The sequence below is a fragment of the Tachypleus tridentatus genome, chromosome 10 (genome assembly GCF_004210375.1).
Source record: "Tachypleus tridentatus isolate NWPU-2018 chromosome 10, ASM421037v1, whole genome shotgun sequence".
Lineage (NCBI taxonomy): Eukaryota > Metazoa > Arthropoda > Merostomata > Xiphosura > Limulidae > Tachypleus > Tachypleus tridentatus.
The window spans coordinates 108,762,496-108,781,093 of NC_134834.1; the positions used below are offsets into that span (position 1 = coordinate 108,762,496).

At 36.1% G+C, this 18,598-nt stretch overlaps 1 protein-coding gene across 3 annotated transcripts in view; it reads left to right on the forward strand.

Moving 5' to 3' along the window:
- LOC143230059 (venom allergen 5-like) overlaps window positions 1–17,934 on the forward strand; it is a 43,305-nt gene extending 25,371 nt beyond the window's left edge. The window contains exons 5-9 of one of the 3 annotated variants that reach the window (XR_013016204.1): window positions 1,153–1,259; window positions 6,406–6,503; window positions 9,747–9,885; window positions 12,816–13,075; window positions 17,513–17,934. Coding sequence is in view for 2 of the 3 variants with exons in the window: in XM_076463056.1 (XP_076319171.1) it covers window positions 1,153–1,259; window positions 6,406–6,503; window positions 9,747–9,881; window positions 12,816–13,087; window positions 17,513–17,599 (699 nt within the window). In the remaining variant the exon portion in view is untranslated. Of the gene's footprint in view, window positions 1–1,152; window positions 1,260–6,405; window positions 6,504–9,746; window positions 9,886–12,815; window positions 13,088–17,512 lie in introns of all 3 variants that reach the window. The other 2 variants (XM_076463056.1, XM_076463057.1) reach the window with 2 other exon arrangements.
- The last annotated feature ends 664 nt before the right edge of the window (window positions 17,935–18,598 follow it).

Below are 18,598 nucleotides of genomic sequence, written 5' to 3' on the forward strand. Positions count from 1 at the left end.
AGGTATCTGTCAATGCTTCTATTCCTGATGTTAGACTATCCTTTATGTGAACTGGTGTCGGAATAGGTATCTGTCAATGCTTCTATTCTTGATGTTAGACTATCCTTTTCCTCGTCGCCTGGTAATCACTTGTAAGTTACCATACCAGGATGGTGCCAAGTAGCTCGAGTTTAGCCCATCACCCTGGCACCCCAAGGATGCCAAACCACAGATTTTATCTATTAAACAACGTTCCATATTTTCAAAATGACCTCCTCTGATATAGGGTCGGCCAGGTCCTTATAAAATGCTAATATAGGGTAGGACTGCAATTCGCAATGGGTACCCGAATAGCCAGTGAATTCGGTAAGTCCTCATCACAGTTTAAAGGATTACCATCCCTCGTTTAGGGTTTATTCCTCCTGCCTTTGGACACGTACTGGTGGTGAATTTACCATGTGAGTTTTCAGTTTTCTCCTTCACGTTAGGAGGTTTAGTTACAGGCTGTTCTGTATCCAACTGTACCACGAGCAGGTACCTCTTGAAGAGAGTACTCTGCAATGTTCTATGACTTTAAGAGAGTTTTAATAACTCCTTAAAATAGTCATACTTACTCTCACCGTTTACCGGAGTTTGGTTGAATTTCTCTGACATTCAGAGCACTATAATAGAGAACACAGCACTTACGTGCAAGGTATAGAAAACACCAATTAAATACACAGCGTAGGGACACACTAGTTATATACCTCACGTGTACTCAGCGATTGGTAGCACACATCAATTATCTACAGAGTATAGAACAAACCGGTTATCTCCACAGTATAGAAGACACTAGTTATACACACTATGTAAAATACACCTGTTACCTACACCGTATACAACAGAACAGTTACCTACATTGTGTAGAACACGCCAGTTGTCTACACAGTGTAGAATGCATTAGTTTAGTTTTTAAACGTATGGAAAATTTGACATGACGAACCTGAGACATATGGTAAAAACAGCATTTACTTATTATATATTGTTAGCAAATGTTAAGTTATAACACAACTGTATCAACAAACTCTGTGTAATATTACATATTAAAAAAAATAACCGCACAAAGTTGGTGGTTAGAGTATTTTGATATGTTTATAACCATAATTAGCGCTATTTTACTTGTGTGTTATTCAGATAGCTTGGGCTTCAACATGGCGTTTAGGATGTGGCTTCACCTGTTTCGCTGTCAACAAAGGTCCTTTTAAATGGCAACAGTTGTACACATGCAACTACGGTCCAGCGTAAGTATTATTCAACAGTAAACACTCGTGTAAGTATTGTTCAACAGCAAACACTCGTGTAAGTATTGTTCAACAACAAACACTCGTGTAAGTATTGTTCAACCGTAAACACTCGTGTAAGTATTGTTCAACCGTAAACACTCGTGTAAGTATTATTCAACAGTAAACACTCGTGTAAGTATTGTTCAACAGTAAACACTCGTGTAAGTATTATTCAACAGTAAACACTCGTGTAAGTATTGTTCAACAGTAAACACTCGTGTAAGTATTGTTCAACAGCAAACACTCGTGTAAGTATTATTCAACAGTTAACACTCGTATAGAACAGAAACGACAGTGCTAAATTATTCAGTTCTGAGAACGAATATTGTGGCGGTGAAAATATAAATATATTTTATAAACATTCATACCTTTACATTAGAGGCGAAGTTGAACGGTAACGTTATCAAACATATAATTATGTATACATGTGCTTTGATTTTATCTTTGGTCTAAAACTTTATACCGCATTAATCGGCATTACATCCAAAATGTAAGTTGTATACGTTATTTTAGAGTTCACTTAACACCCAGTCCTTATAAAACTAACTACGTTTTACTTTTTCAAAGATTTTCAACACAAATTTATGTTGAAATATTACTTTCAGTCTCAGATTAAAATTACGTATTTCATACTTGTCTTCAAAATCTAACCTGAGTTTCAAATCTCATGGCTAATATGCTTACAACAGGATATCTTTATTTCAAGACACTTCCCTGGAGGGTCAAAGGTAGCACTAAGATCTTAGAGCGCTAAAATCTATGGTTCAATTCCTCCTTCGGAGAACCTATCACATTTTCTAATGTGGCTCTGGCCTGACAGAAACCAACTTTCTACCTTTGTTAGAAGCACACTAAATCAACAGCCTACGGACATTTTATTTTCAATACAGATATACTTTAAAAGAAATTTGGTTGTCAGAAAGACATGTTTTGCTGTTTTCGAACAAAGTTGTTTCGTAGCTGACACGTTCCTTCTTATTGTTAATTTATTATTTAAAATTTTTTTCGCATGCCGTTTTAATCGTCAGTTGGACCCTGGACCTCTATCATAATGTTTTAACGTTCTAATTTCCAGATATCTACCCTCAACCTTCTATATATATCGCACTGCTGTAATATTCTATTTTACATATATCTACACTATATCCTGCTTTCCATGTCTGCTCTACATCTCGGATGTGTATCTTATTATATTATATTGTTTGCCTGTGTTTTATTTAGCAGTTAACGGATAACGTACCTGTTTCTTTCATAGGATAAACATCACGATTTTGTCATATCTCATTCATGAATGTTGCAACAAATGTTTGTTCAACTTCCATAAAGAAACAACACCTTAAAGCTGCAGGGCTAAAATGCCCCAGAAATCTTATCACGTTTCTACAACTCTATAGCTGCAGGGTTCAAATACCACAGTATACGTATCACATTCCCACAACTCTATAGCTGTGGGGCTCAGATACCCCAGTATATTTATCACATTCCCACAACTCTATAGCTGTGAGGCTCAAATCTCCCAGTATACTTGTCACGTTCCTACAACTCTATAGCTGTGGGGCTCAGATACCCCAGTATATTTATCACATTCCCACAACTCTATAGCTGTGAGGCTCAAATCTCCCAGTATACTTGTCACGTTCCCACAACTCTATAGCTGTGGGGCTCAAATACCCCAGTATATGTATCACGTTCCCACAACTCTATAGCTGTGGGGCTCAAATACCCCAGTATACTTATCATATTCCTACAACTCTATAGCTGTGGGGCAAATACCCCAGTATACTTATCACATTCCCACAACTCTATAGCTGTGGGGCTCAAATCTCCCAGTATACTTGTCACGTTCCTACAGCTCTATAGGTGTGGGGCTCAAATCTCCCAGTATACTTATCATGTTCCTACAACTCTATAGCTGCAGGGTTCAAATACCCCAGTATACGTATCACATTCCCACAACTCTATAGCTGTGGGGCTCAAATCTCCCAGTATACTTGTCACGTTCCTACAGCTCTATAGGTGTGGGGCTCAAATCTCCCAGTATGTATCATGTTCCTACAACTCTATAGCTGCAGGGTTCAAATACCCCAGTATACGTATCACATTCCCACAACTCTATAGCTGTGGGGCTCAGATACCCCAGTATATTTATCACATTCCCACAACTCTATAGCTGTGGGGCTCAGATACCCCAGTATATTTATCACATTCCCACAACTCTATAGCTGTGGGGCTCAAATACCCCAGTATACTTGTCACGTTCCTACAGCTCTATAGGTGTGGGGCTCAAATCTCCCAGTATATGTATCATGTTCCTACAACTCTATAGCTGCAGGGTTCAAATACCCCAGTATACGTATCACATTCCCACAACTCTATAGCTGTGGGGCTCAGATACCCCAGTATATTTATCACATTCCCACAACTCTATAGCTGTGGGGCTCAGATACCCCAGTATATTTATCACATTCCCACAACTCTATAGCTGTGGGGCTCAAATACCCCAGTATACTTGTCACGTTCCTACAACTCTATAGGTGTGGGGCTCAAATCTCCCAGTATATGTATCATGTTCCTACAACTCTATAGCTGCAGGGTTCAAATACCCCAGTATACGTATCACATTCCCACAACTCTATAGCTGTGGGGCTCAGATACCCCAGTATATTTATCACATTCCCACAACTCTATAGCTGTGGGGCTCAAATACCCCAGTATACTTATCACATTCCCACAACTCTATAGCTGTGGGGCTCAAATACCCCAGTATATGTATCACGTTCCCACAACTCTATAGCTGTGGGGCTCAAATACCCCAGTATACTTATCATATTCCTACAACTCTATAGCTGTGGGGCTCAAATACCCCAGTATACTTATCACATTCCCACAACTCTATAGCTGTGAGGCTCAAATCTCCCAGTATACTTGTCACGTTCCTACAACTCTATAGCTGTGGGGCTCAGATACCCCAGTATATTTATCACATTCCCACAACTCTATAGCTGTGAGGCTCAAATCTCCCAGTATACTTGTCACGTTCCCACAACTCTATAGCTGTGGGGCTCAAATACCCCAGTATATGTATCACGTTCCCACAACTCTATAGCTGTGGGGCTCAAATACCCCAGTATATGCATCACGTTCCCACAACTCTATAGCTGTGGGGCTCAAATACCCCAGTATACTTATCATATTCCTACAACTCTATAGCTGTGGGGCTCAAATACCCCAGTATACTTATCACATTCCCACAACTCTATAGCTGTGGGGCTCAAATCTCCCAGTATACTTGTCACGTTCCTACAGCTCTATAGGTGTGGGGCTCAAATCTCCCAGTATACTTATCATGTTCCTACAACTCTATAGCTGCAGGGTTCAAATACCCCAGTATACGTATCACATTCCCACAACTCTATAGCTGTGGGGCTCAGATACCCCAGTATATTTATCACATTCCCACAACTCTATAGCTGTGAGGCTCAAATCTCCCAGCATACTTATCACGTATACGAATACTATAGCTGTTGGTTGGGTTTGTTTGTTTGTTTGTTTTAGAATTTCGCACAAAACTACTCGAGGGCTAGCTGTGCTAGCCATCCCTAATTTAGGAGTGTAAGACTAGAGGGAAGGCAGCTAGTCATCACCACCCACCGCCAACTCTTGGGCTACTCTTTTACCAACGAATAGTAAAATTGACCGTAACGGTATAACGCCCCCACGGCTGAAAGGGCGAGCATGATTGGCGCGACCGGGACGCGAACCCGCGACCCTCAGATTACGAGTCGCACCCCTTAACACTCTTGGCCATGCCGGGCCAGCTGTTGGGCTCAAATACCCCAGTATACGTATCACACTCCCACAATTCTATAGCTGTGGGGTTCAAATCTCCCAGTATACTTATCACGTTCCTACAACTCTATAGCTGTGGGGCTCAAATACCCCAATATATTTATCACGTTCCTACAACTCTATAGTTGTGGGGCTCAAATCTGCCAGTATAATTTTTACATTCCCACACCTCTATAGCTGTGGGGCTCAAATACCCCAGTATACTTATCATGTTCCTACAACTCTATAGCTGTGGGGCTCAAATACCCCAGTATACTTATCATGTTCCTACAACTCTATAGCTGTGGGGTTCAAATCTCCCAGTATACTTATCACGTTTCTACAGCTCTATAGCTGTGGGGTTCAAATCTTTTAGTATACTTATCACATTCCTACAACTCTATAGCTGTGGGGTTCAAATCTCTTAGTATACTTATCACATTCCTACAACTCTATAGCTGTGGGGTTCAAATCTCCCAGTATACTTATCACATTCCTACAACTCTATAGCTGTGGGGTTCAAATCTCTTAGTATACTTATCACATTCCTACAACTCTATAGCTGTGGGGCTCACATCTCCCAGTATACTTATCACGTTCCTACAACTCTTAAGTGTATTGCTCAATATCCTCTATATCTTCAGTTATCTCTATGACTATCTCACAGTGAGTGGGGTGAGGTTTTAAGCACGTCAAAACACATAACTGGTAGGACACCCACCTGTAGCACCTGAGCTCGTGTGTTCTAGTATGGTGTCGCTAAGTCCGTACTTGGGTTACTGAAGGGAAGCAGTAACACGTACTCTAGTTTGAAATTTCACTGTTAGACAAACAACAAACATGGATGTACCCCTCTCCCTAGCGTTTCATGGTAGACATACGCTATATATAACCACCTTATGTCCGTCTACCAACTTTGGTCCTGATAATTACAAATGTTTGGCAGTAATTTGTTCATAATCATTCAAAGTCATTCATAATTTGACTTAATATTTTTAAATGTTTGTTTTTCATCCTTTACGAAGTACTGGTCATATCATCACATCACATGTTCACTAATAGTCTATGCACTAGTTATAAGTCTTTAAAAAATATTAACCAGAATTGACTTTTAAAAGGTTTCGGGTTTTACGTTAGAACACGAAAAAACATGAATTGCTAATTATATAGAACACAGAAATAATGAATCAATACTTACATAGAAACCTGATGAGTTCAGATCAAATAAGTAATAATCGATTATCATATTATAACCTGCACGTCTCTTATTTTCCAGAGGTAACATTTTAAATGGACAGATGTACGAGAAAGGTATCAGTTGTAGTAACTGCCCACCCAACACTTCGTGCGGGAGTGACTATGCTGGCTTATGTTGTAAGTATCTTGAAGATAACAAGACTTAAGTGTTACAGACTGGTGTGGGGAAATAAGAAAGTGTTTTTTTTTTCTAATGACTTCTGTTATATTTAAAAGCTGTATTATATATTACGATTTAACTTATAAACTATAATCCGTTTGTGTGTATTTAACATATACTATACGTTTATAGTTGCTACCACTAGGTGACAGCACATCATAAAATTTGTTTTTTAATAATTTATTAGGTACTTTAATCCTTACCACTAGATGGTAGGACAATCTAAATATCGACTGCTCATCAGTTGTATCGTACAATAAATAATATGTGACACAATTTCCTCGGAGCAATTTAAAACCAAAAGTTTTATTCTGTATACGCAAAGCTCCCTCTAGGAAAAAAAATATGATATGTAAAATATCAGTTTCAGTTCATCGGAGTTCGACTCATGTTAATGTGGCAGAATTCTTGTCTATGCATTTTTACAAGATGTTTGGAGCACAATTTGCATCGACATTAAAGTCTACCTTTTTTTGTTTTTTTTAGATTTATATAACAAAAAGCTGAACATTATGATAATAACTTATACTGCTGACGTCTTTACAAATTAAATTACCAACACTCTGTGTAGTCAATAGTTAGTTTGTATTTTATCCAGTGAAGTATAAGAACAGTAAGTTAATATATGATTATGAAAAGATAAAAAAACGAAGTAGTTAAATTTAACAGAACAAATTTTGTTTGTTTGTTCTTAAGTGGATAATTTTAAAGTGGGACATATGTTTATGTTTTCATCACAGATATCGACCCGTTTTTTACCACTCATCCACCGAGGAGTAAAAAAATAAGCATTATACTTGGTTTATTACTTTTAACTGTTTCTATAAAATTGTAATAACACAGCATGCGAAAAACAAGATGTTATGTGATCCTTCAAAGTTGTTCACACATGAAAAACAAGACGTCATGTGATCCATCAAAGTTGTTCACACATGAAAAACAAGACGTTATGTGATCCATCAAAGTTGTTCACACATGAAAAACAAGACGTTATGTGATCCTTCAAAGTTGTTCACACACGCGCGCGTGCACAACCCTGAAAAAAAGCAAAATTTAATATAACTCATCCTTCGCGTTTCAGAAAATTGTCGATTGTTGTAACGTGCTGCCATCTACTAATGCTGACAGAAATACGTTCCGAAAGGCAATGATACCATTAAAAATATTTTATTTAATAACTGCATGCAGCCTGCTTACTTGTCTAGTCTGTCATTTCCAAATTCTTCTCGTGTTATTGTATTTAAAATGTGGCACAGATAATAAATTATACTGCTGACGTCTTTACAAAATTTAACTAATAATCTGTAAGTAGTCAACAGTTGGTTTGTATGTTATCCACTGAAATATAAGAACAGGAAGTTAATATACGATTATGAAAGGAAAAGAGGAAGAAGTAGTTATATTTAACAGAATACATTTTGTTTGTTTGTTCTTAAGTGAAAAATTTTAGAGTGGGTATATATCCATATAATTTTGCACATTTCTATAAAATAATTTCTTAAGCGTACTTTTCTTAATATTAAGTGAAGTTAAGATATATCAACCTATCCCCACCTGATAATCAACCGTTCCATAATCGAAATCTGTGTATCAGCACCCTGTTCAATTTTCTCCAATAAGTTAATATCATATTCTTAGATAAGGAGACTGAAACTGTTTACAATATTCTAAATTAGGCTTAACTACTGATTTTTCAGAAAGATAATTATCTAGTTTGTTATGCTTTAAGTCTCCTATCCCTAAACCCCTTATTGTCACAGCTATCTCACAAATCAACTCATTCCCTCCATCATTATTGAAGATTCGTTTCAACAGTCTTAACGTTTGATTGTTTTTTAATTTCGCGTAAAACTACACGAGGAATATCTGCGCTATCCGTGTCTAATTTAGCAGTGTAAGACTAGAGGGAAGGCTGTTAGTCATCTCCTCCCACTGCCAACTCTTGGACTACTCTTTTACCAACGAATAGTGGGATTGACCGTACATTATAACGTCCCCACGGCTGAAAGGGCGAGCATGTTTGGTGTGAAAGGGATTCGCACCCTTGACCTTCAAATTACGAGTCGATTGCTTTAACCACCAGGCCATGCTTCCGATAGGTCTCTGGCTTCGCGAACTTATGACACTATAATCTAGGTTTCGATTACTCACGGCAGACAGAACAAAGATACGTCATTGTGTGCCTGTGTGCTAAATAAAACAAAGTAGCTCTTTTATCACCCGACAATAACATTCACTGTAGTTCAAACAATATAATCATGTAAACTACAAGAATCACTCTTTATGCTCGGTAGTTCGAACGTAGCTCATGTGAACCACAAGAACAACGCTTTATACCCTGTAGTTCAAACGTAGTTCATGTAAACCACAAGAACAATGCTTTATACCCTGTAGTTCAAACGTAGTTCATGTGAACCACAAGAACAATGCTTTATACACTGTAGTTCAAACGTAGTTCATGTGAACCACAAGAACAATGCTTTATACCCTGTAGTTCAAACGTAGTTCATGTGAACCACAAGAACAATGCTTTATACACTGTAGTTCAAACGTAGTTCATGTGAACCACAAGAACAATGCTTTATACACTGTAGTTCAAACGTAGTTCATGTGAACCACAAGAACAATGCTTTATACCCTGTAGTTCAAACGTAGTTCATGTGAACCACAAGAACAATGCTTTATACACTGTAGTTCAAACGTAGTTCATGTGAACCACAAGAACAATGCTTTATACCTTGTAGTTCAAACGTAGTTCATGTGAACCACAAGAACAATGCTTTATACACTGTAGTTCAAACGTAGTTCATGTGAACTACAACAACGCTTTATGCTTATTCATCAACATAACCACTTAGAATAACAAAACGTGTTACCTGTAGTTATCCTGTAAGTTTGTGTATTGTAAAGCTATACCATGAACTATATGTCCCTACGGGTATCGAAACCCGATTTTTAGAGTTATAAGCCGAGGAACTTTATTGCTGAGCCAGAGAGAAATATCCTCTAAAATGACATCAAAATTGATTTGTAAATACTAAATGTTCACCAGAATTTATCAATATTTCTGGGTAAAACAACGCAGAACCTCAAATAATAAAGTTACTATTAATTGCCACTTGTTTCATATTTTACAATGAATACCTTTTTTAAAGTTAAAAATGGAATTTTAAGTGTAACTTCTTAACATTTACTTAAAGATTCCACAGACGGAAAAGGACCAAGTATGGAAATCCCGGATCAAGCTTTAATGTTCTGCGATTTCCTTGAGGGAAACACTGACTGTGACGCAGTGGTGACAGGAAAATCTTGGAAGAAAGTCTCCCTGTTCTATGGCAAGTAAAAGAAATTGTTAATTGTATCTTCATAGTCTGAAATAGGAAAGAAAGGAGTGTGGATATATTTAAAGTAAGGCCTAACTTTGATTAGATTTAACCATAAATGTGGAAGAACACTGACAAGGTGTGAGTCACTTTCTGTAACTGGTTGTTCTTCAGAAAAACAAAGACATAATTAAAATATACATATTAATAAAATAAGCCTTGAGATATTATGTTTTCTGAAGTGTTATCTAAGCTATTGACCAGTGAATGATATTTGAAACATCTGAGTCATTACTTACTGCTATTAGTATACGGTAATTCGGGATTCATCCACGAAACATTCAAGTGTTTGTGGCTTAATATACAAAATAATTGCAGAGATAATAGGTTTTTTACATTCTAGCTAATACAAGATACATCTACTGATATTCTTGTGTTTATGGAATAAATGAATCTCTCCGTTTAGTTTACTAGTAAAAATGACATTGTTCATAAGTCAGAACACAAATCAATCTGTCTGTTTAGGTTACTAGTAAGTGTCCTTGTCGTAAGTCAGAACAATAATCAATCTGTTTGTTTAGGTTACTAGTAAGTGTCCTTGTCGTAAGTCAGAACAATAATCAATCTGTCTGTTTAGGTTACTAGTAAGTGTCCTTGTTCTTAAGTTAGAACGTAAATCAACCTGTCTGTTTAGGTTACTAGTAAGTGTCCTTGTCGTAAGTCAGAACAATAATCAATCTGTTTGTTTAGGTTACTAGTAAGTGTCCTTGTCGTAAGTCAGAACAATAATCAATCTGTCTGTTTAGGTTACTAGTAAGTGTCCTTGTCGTAAGTCAGAACACAAATCAATCTGTCTGTTTAGGTTACTAGTAAGTGTCTTTGTCGTAAGTCAGAACAATAATCAATCTGTCTGTTTAGGTTACTAGTAAGTGTCTTTGTCGTAAGTCAGAACACAAATCAATCTGTCTGTTTAGGTTACTAGTAAGTATCCTTGTCGTAAGTCAGAACATTAATCAAACTGTCTGTTTAGGTTACTAGTAAGTGTCCTTGTCGTAAGTCAGAACATTAATCAATCTGTCTGTTTAGGTTACCAGTAAGTGTCCTTCTCGTAAGTTAGAACATTAATCAATCTGTCTGTTTAGGTTACCAGTAAGTGTCCTTCTCGTAAGTTAGAACATTAATCAATCTGTCTATTTAGTTTATTAGTAAGTGTCCTTGTTCGTAAGTCAGAGCATAACCCAGTCTTATAGTACTGAATTAATTTCAAATTTTTATTGAATTATCAGTTTGTTTCGTTTTCGTATAATTCTAATTAACCGTCCTAGTTGATTGTAGAACGTTTTGACAATCACCTTCTAAACAGAATTTTAAACGTCTATCTCATTAATGGTTTAAAAATGTAAAAAAAAAATTACGTTGCCTTATTATGGAAAAAGATATTTTGGTGAAGTATTATTTTAATACTGAAATTTATATTGCTTCTTATATATCGTAAAGACTGATACGTGGCGGGTGCACTGAGTTAACTTTATTTGTGATCTAGGGATTGTAGTAAAGATGTGCAATTAGTTTGTTGTGCTTGCACGTTAGAAAATATGGAAGTTATCGTGATTAAAGTAGAGGCAATACCATAACGAGAAGAGCAAACTGTGTGAAATGTAAAGTTTCAGATGGAGCTTACGTGTTATGAATACATCAGATAACAACGACTCTCAGGAAGATAGAAAGGGTAATATTAGGGCTAAAAGTACACGGTTTTGTTGTAACGAGAGTGTTCTATTGATCAACAAATTTTAATCATTGGCTTTTGCAGATGAGGAACTATTGGAAGAAAGGAAAATAAAAGGGTCAAAGAAGGATGTTGATAATAAAGAGGTTACAGGTTATAGGTTATTCCTTGACAAGACATGTGGATAGGATAGTTTGTGGGGTAAATAGGGAGAAAAGAATCAGATTATGCTGCCAAAGTGAATGATATAACTGACAGAGCAGGAGATATAATAAAGAGGGCTAATAGAAATGAATTTTTTGTTGTACGTGTAGGGGCTAATGATGTAGGGGAAGGTAGGTCAGAGGAGCTAATTAATAAGTTAAAGTAGTTGGTAAAGGCAGATAAAGAAAAGTACCATAAGTTAATTGTGTCAAGGATAAGAATTTGTTATGGAGATAAAATTATAAATAGGTCACTAGGGCTGAAAACTAGGCTTAGGCTAATGTGTAAGGATGACTAGACTGGACTCTTGGGATCAGTTTACATTTAAATATAGTAAAAACTGGCTTGTCTGAAATGGCTAGTAACTCCGTAGTAAGAAAAGTTTGAAACTAGGACTAAAACGTGGGGAGAGTCAGGATAAACTAAATGCATGCGATGTAGAAAAAGGTTTATCATAGGAGTGAATGGCCTCAGAAAGACGCTGAATTATTGGAAACGGTTCAGAAAAGGGCTACTAGGATGGTACCTGGGATAGAGGTACTTTCATATATCAAACAGTTATGTATATTAATTCCGAATAAGTTGAAAAAGCGAAACGTTCGTTTAAGTAAAAAAAATATTATTTTATAATTACCTGGAGTTTAAAGGTCGTTCTTTTTTAACTTTTATCAAAATGTACAAATATCTCCAGTGTGTACCACAAATTTTGAAAGACTACACTCAAAGAAATATTTTTTTTAGGTTCGTTAAATGTTTATAGCAACGTAATTAACTTATTTGATGTGTTAATAAAGTAAAAATGTTGTATTAAAACGTTAATCTCATTTTATATTTATATTTGATAATTGAATGTTCCTGGACTATCTTGGTGTATGTCAATATTAACCGTGGTGTGGTGATTATAACACCCTAAGTTATCACATTTGGTCAACACATATTTCGTTGTATAGTGGTGGTTATATACGAACCTACAAGTGTAATAAAGAACTTTCATCCATTAACACCATCTTTAGGGGCCTACAAGGAAGCAGTACTTAATGGAGGAACATCAACAACACTGGTGTTTAACAAAAAAGTGACTTCCTCTAACAACATGTGTGTACAGTTCGAATACCGGAAAGGACCTTATAGGGCTGGTGACGTATCCAACAATAACATGAAGCTAAACATCCAAGTTCCGGCTTATTCATATGTATATAAAGCCCAAATAGGTCTAGACTCTTCATCCTGGATCAAACATACCATTTATCTTCAGTGGAGGTTTGAAACACAGGTATCCACCTCAGTATGTTTCAAAAATGTTCTTCTCGGCTTCTCACTGTTTTAAAATTGTACATTTTTCTAACTTACGTCTTCGTCATGGTATTTTATATATCATAATAGTTGTTTATTATGCCTACATTTAACGGCCCGACGTAGCCAGGTGGGTTAAAGCGTTCGACTCGTAATCTGAGGATGGCGAGTTTGAGTCCCCGTTGCATCAAATATGCTCAATTTTTCAGTTGTGGGGGCGTTATAATGTGACGGTCAATCCCACTATTCGTTGGTAAAAGAGTAGCTCAAGATTTGGTGGTGGGTGGTAATGACTAGCTGCTTTCCCTCTAGTCTTACACTGCTAAATTAGGGACAGCTAGCGCAGATAGCCCTCGAGTAGCTTTGCGCAAAATTTAGAACAAACAAATCTACATTTAACGATATAATTTTGATTATTATGAAATCTTTTGCAATCTCAAATATTTTGTAAAGAATTATCTTGTTCAGGTTTCTTCCTAAAGCTTTTGTTTTTCGTTCTAAAACTTTAAGTGGCTAGACATATCAACACTGGTTATCTACTATTTATTCATTTAACTGTTCAACCCAAAGATACAAAATGGGCTATCTGTAGCTCATAGCAGGGATAGAACTCAAATTTTAACACTAAAACTCCTCACATTTACCTCTGAGACAATGGGGTTATTTATAGATAAGACTTCATTTCTGTAAAATTTTGAAATGTTAATAAAGCTATTAATTAATCTATAAAAATAAATTAAACTACAACAAACAGCTGCAAGTAGAATATTTATTAACAAAAGTCTACAAGTATTTACAACACCGTTGATGCAACTAACCATGACAAGGTTAAACTAACTAAATTTACGGCAAGGTTGGAACAACTGACCATGACAAGGTTAAACCAGCTAAACCCACGGTAAGGTTGGGACAACTAAGCACGACAACCTCAAACTAACTCTACTTATGTCAGGATTTGGACAACTAACCTTAACAACATTAGCTACTTACACAATGTAATGAGAAACAATCATTTTAATGTGTTTAAAACAAACCTCTGTTTTAGTGAACAATCCAAGCCCCACATCACAGTTTAAATATTCAGATTTTATATCTTCCTTAAATGGCTGAGAAAAGGAAACAAATATTCGGTTACTAATATTTTCTTTTCCAACTTTGATGTTATCTTTGAATAGTGAAATTCAACAAATACTGTTTCTTTAACAAGGAAGTCATTCTACAAATGTTAACATGTTTACTGTATTTGTCTAACATGATTTTGCCTGCAGTTCATCACCTGTTAATACGCTTAATTGTTTTGTTGGATCTTGTGCACTTGTTAACATCCTGAACTGTTTTGTTGGATCTTGTGCACTTGTTAACATCCTTAACTGTTTTGTTGGATCTTGTGCACTTGTTAACATCCTTAACTGTTTTGTTGGATCTTGTGCACTTGTTAACATCCTTAACTGTCTTGTTGGATCTTGTGCACTTGTTAACATCCTTAACTGTCTTGTTGGATCTTGTGCACTTGTTAACATCCTTAACTGTTTTGTTGGATCTTGTGCACTTGTTAACATCCTTAACTGTCTTGTTAGATCTTGTGCACTTGTTAACATCCTTAACTGTCTTGTTGGATCTTGTGCACTTGTTAACATCCTTAACTGTTTTGTTGGATCTTGTGCACTTGTAACATCCTTAACTGTTTTGTTGGATCTTGTGCACTTGTTAACATCCTTAACTGTCTTGTTGGATCTTGTGCACTTGTTAACATCCTTAACTGTTTTGTTGGATCTTGTGCACTTGTTAACATCCTTAACTGTTTTGTTGGATCTTGTGCACTTGTTAACATCCTTAACTGTCTTGTTGGATCTTGTGCACTTGTTAACATCCTTAACTGTCTTGTTGGATCTTGTGCACTTGTTAACATCCTTAACTGTCTTGTTGGATCTTGCGCACTTGTCAACATCCTTAACTGTCTTGTTGGATCTTGTGCACTTGTTAACATCCTTAACTGTTTTGTTGGATCTTGTGCACTTGTTAACATCCTTAACTGTCTTGTTGGATCTTGTGCACTTGTTAACATCCTTAACTGTTTTGTTGGATCTTGTGCACTTGTTAACATCCTTAACTGTTTTGTTGGATCTTGTGCACTTGTTAACTTCCTTAACTGTTTTGTTGGATCTTGCACTTGTTAACATCCTTAACTGTCTTGTTGGATCTTGTGCACTTGTTAACATCCTTAACTGTTTTGTTGGATCTTGTGCACTTGTTAACATCCTTAACTGTTTTGTTGAATCTTGTGCACTTGTTAACATCCTTAACTGTTTTGTTGGATCTTGTGCACTTGTTAACATCCTTAACTGTCTTGTTGGATCTTGTACACTTGTTAACATCCTTAACTGTTTTGTTGGATCTTGTGCACTTGTTAACATCCTTAACTGTTTTGTTGGATCTTGTGCACTTGTTAACATCCTTAACTGTTTTGTTGGATCTTGCGCACTTGTTAACATCCTTAACTGTCTTGTTGGATCTTGTGCACTTGTTAACATCCTTAACTGTTTTGTTGGATCTTGTGCACTTGTTAACATCCTTAACTGTCTTGTTGGATCTTGTGCACTTGTTAACATCCTTAACTGTTTTGTTGGATCTTGTGCACTTGTTAACATCCTTAACTGTTTTGTTGGATCTTGTGCACTTGTTAACTTCCTTAACTGTTTTGTTGGATCTTGCACTTGTTAACATCCTTAACTGTTTTGTTGGATCTTGTGCACTTGTTAACATCCTTAACTGTTTTGTTGGATCTTGTGCACTTGTTAACATCCTTAACTGTCTTGTTGGATCTTGTGCACTTGTTAACATCCTTAACTGTCTTGTTGGATCTTGTGCACTTGTTAACATCCTTAACTGTTTTGTTGGATCTTGTGCACTTGTTAACATCCTTAACTGTTTTGTTGGATCTTGTGCACTTGTTAACATCCTTAACTGTTTTGTTGGATCTTGTGCACTTGTTAACATCCTTAACTGTCTTGTTGGATCTTGTGCACTTGTTAACATCCTTAACTGTTTTGTTGGATCTTGTGCACTTGTTAACATCCTTAACTGTTTTGTTGGATCTTGTGCACTTGTTAACATCCTTAACTGTCTTGTTGGATCTTGTGCACTTGTTAACATCCTTAACTGTTTTGTTGGATCTTGTGCACTTGTTAACATCCTTAACTGTCTTGTTGGATCTTGTGCACTTGTCAACATCCTTAACTGTTTTGTTGGATCTTGTGCACTTGTTAACATCCTTAACTGTCTTGTTAGATCTTGTGCACTTGTTAACATCCTTAACTGTTTTGTTGGATCTTGTGCACTTGTTAACATCCTTAACTGTCTTGTTGGATCTTGTGCACTTGTTAACATCCTTAACTGTCATGTTTAACCAGATTACACCAGGTGTTATTGTACCTTAGTTAACATGTTTATTGTCTTCTTTGACTAGTTTAGACCAGGTGTTATTGTACCTCAGTTAACATGTTTAATATCTTTATGAACGGATTAGACCAGGTGTTATTATATCTTAGCTGACATGTCTACTGTCTCGTTTGACTAGGTTAGACTAAGTGTTATTGTAACTTAGTTATTATGTTTACTGTCATCTTTGATCAGATTAAACCAGATGTTATAGTATTTTAGTTAACATGTTTACTCTCTTGTTTGGCCAGATTAGACCAGGTATTATTGTATATTAATTAACATGTTTACTGTCTTGCTAGGCCAGATTAGACCAGGTATTATTGTATATTAATTAACATGTTTACTCTCTTGCTAGGCCAGATTAGACCAGGTGTTATTGTATATTAATTAACATGTTTACTGTCTTGCTAGGCCAGATTAGACCAGGTGTTATTGTATATTAATTAACATGTTTACTGTTTTGCTAGGCCAGATTGGACCAGGTATTATTGTATATTAATTAACATGTTTACTGTCTTGCTAGGCCAGATTAGACCAGGTATTATTGTATATTAATTAACATGTTTACTCTCTTGCTAGGCCAGATTAGACCAGGTGTTATTGTATATTAATTAACATGTTTACTGTCTTGCTAGGCCAGATTAGACCAGATGTTATTGTATATTAATTAACATGTTTACTGTTTTGCTAGGCCAGATTGGACCAGGTATTATTGTATATTAATTAACATGTTTACTGTCTTGCTAGGCCAGATTAGACCAGGTATTATTGTATATTAATTAACATGTTTACTGTCTTGCTAGGCCAGATTAGACCAGGTATTATTGTATATTAATTAACATGTTTACTGTCTTGCTAGGCCAGATTAGACTAGGTATTATTGTATATTAATTAACATGTTTACTGTCTTGCTAGGCCAGATTAGACCAGGTGTTATTGTGTTTTATTTATCGTGTTTATTGTTTTCTTTAAACAGGTTGGTGTTGAGTTTAGCGTACCAACTGGTGCTCCTGATCAGTATGTCAATCTGCGATATGTTGCTGTCAAAGGTGGGCCGTGTTAGTACGTCTCTAAAATTCTTCCATGTGGATTTAGGATTCCAAATAAAAAGTCCACTTCAAGGACCTTTTCTTTCCAGTTCCAGTTTTCTCACACATATTTGGATGGTAATTCAGTATTAATCTAAAACGCGATGGCAAAAGTTTCCTTAGTTTTTCCATCTTGTGGAAACACAACCGTTTTAAATTTCTTGAGACTCAGATGTATTACTTTTTTTATTATAATCATGTCGACAGTTCATATTGTCCAGCACATCTAAATAACATTATTCGTGTAGCATATTAGTGTGTCGATTGCTTTAAACATTTGATTAAAATAAAGTCAATGTTATTTAATTTCTCTCCTTTGTTTCTCAGATGTTTATCTTTTATTTATTATTTTTACGATAAAAAACAACATTTTAATTTGAATTTTTAAAAGTTGCTGTTTGATGCTGTTTTCTTCCCTAGTAAAGGAAAATTCATCCAATTCAAAGAGCTTTCGGCTCAGTGCACACCTCGTCCGCCTGGTGATTAAATACATGAATAAGTAATGTAAGATTCTGTGTTTGGGTATCCCATTCAAACCTAATAGTTATGGCTTGTTTGAATTTCGTTAAGGCACAAAGCAACATAATGGATCATCTGTACTCTGCCCATCCGAGACTTGTAATGCTATAAGGTATCATACTTCCACTGAGCTACTGGACCTAAAGGTAAATGAATCAATCTGAAAGTCCATATCCCTATGAATTACAGCATCTTTTGGAGTTCATGTGATCGTAATCTCTAACTAAGCATTGCTAGCCATACGTACACAACTGAAAGTACAATGTAGGTGTGTTAACACTAAACAGATCATATAATATTTACCAAGAACATATATGATGTAGGAATACACATCCAATGAAAGAAATCAACCACGCCGGTTAAAACACAAATAAACTGTAGAAACTGCAGAGATAAATAAATAATCACACACTATAACACTTTCACTGTGATTTAAGGGTAACTACATCAAACAG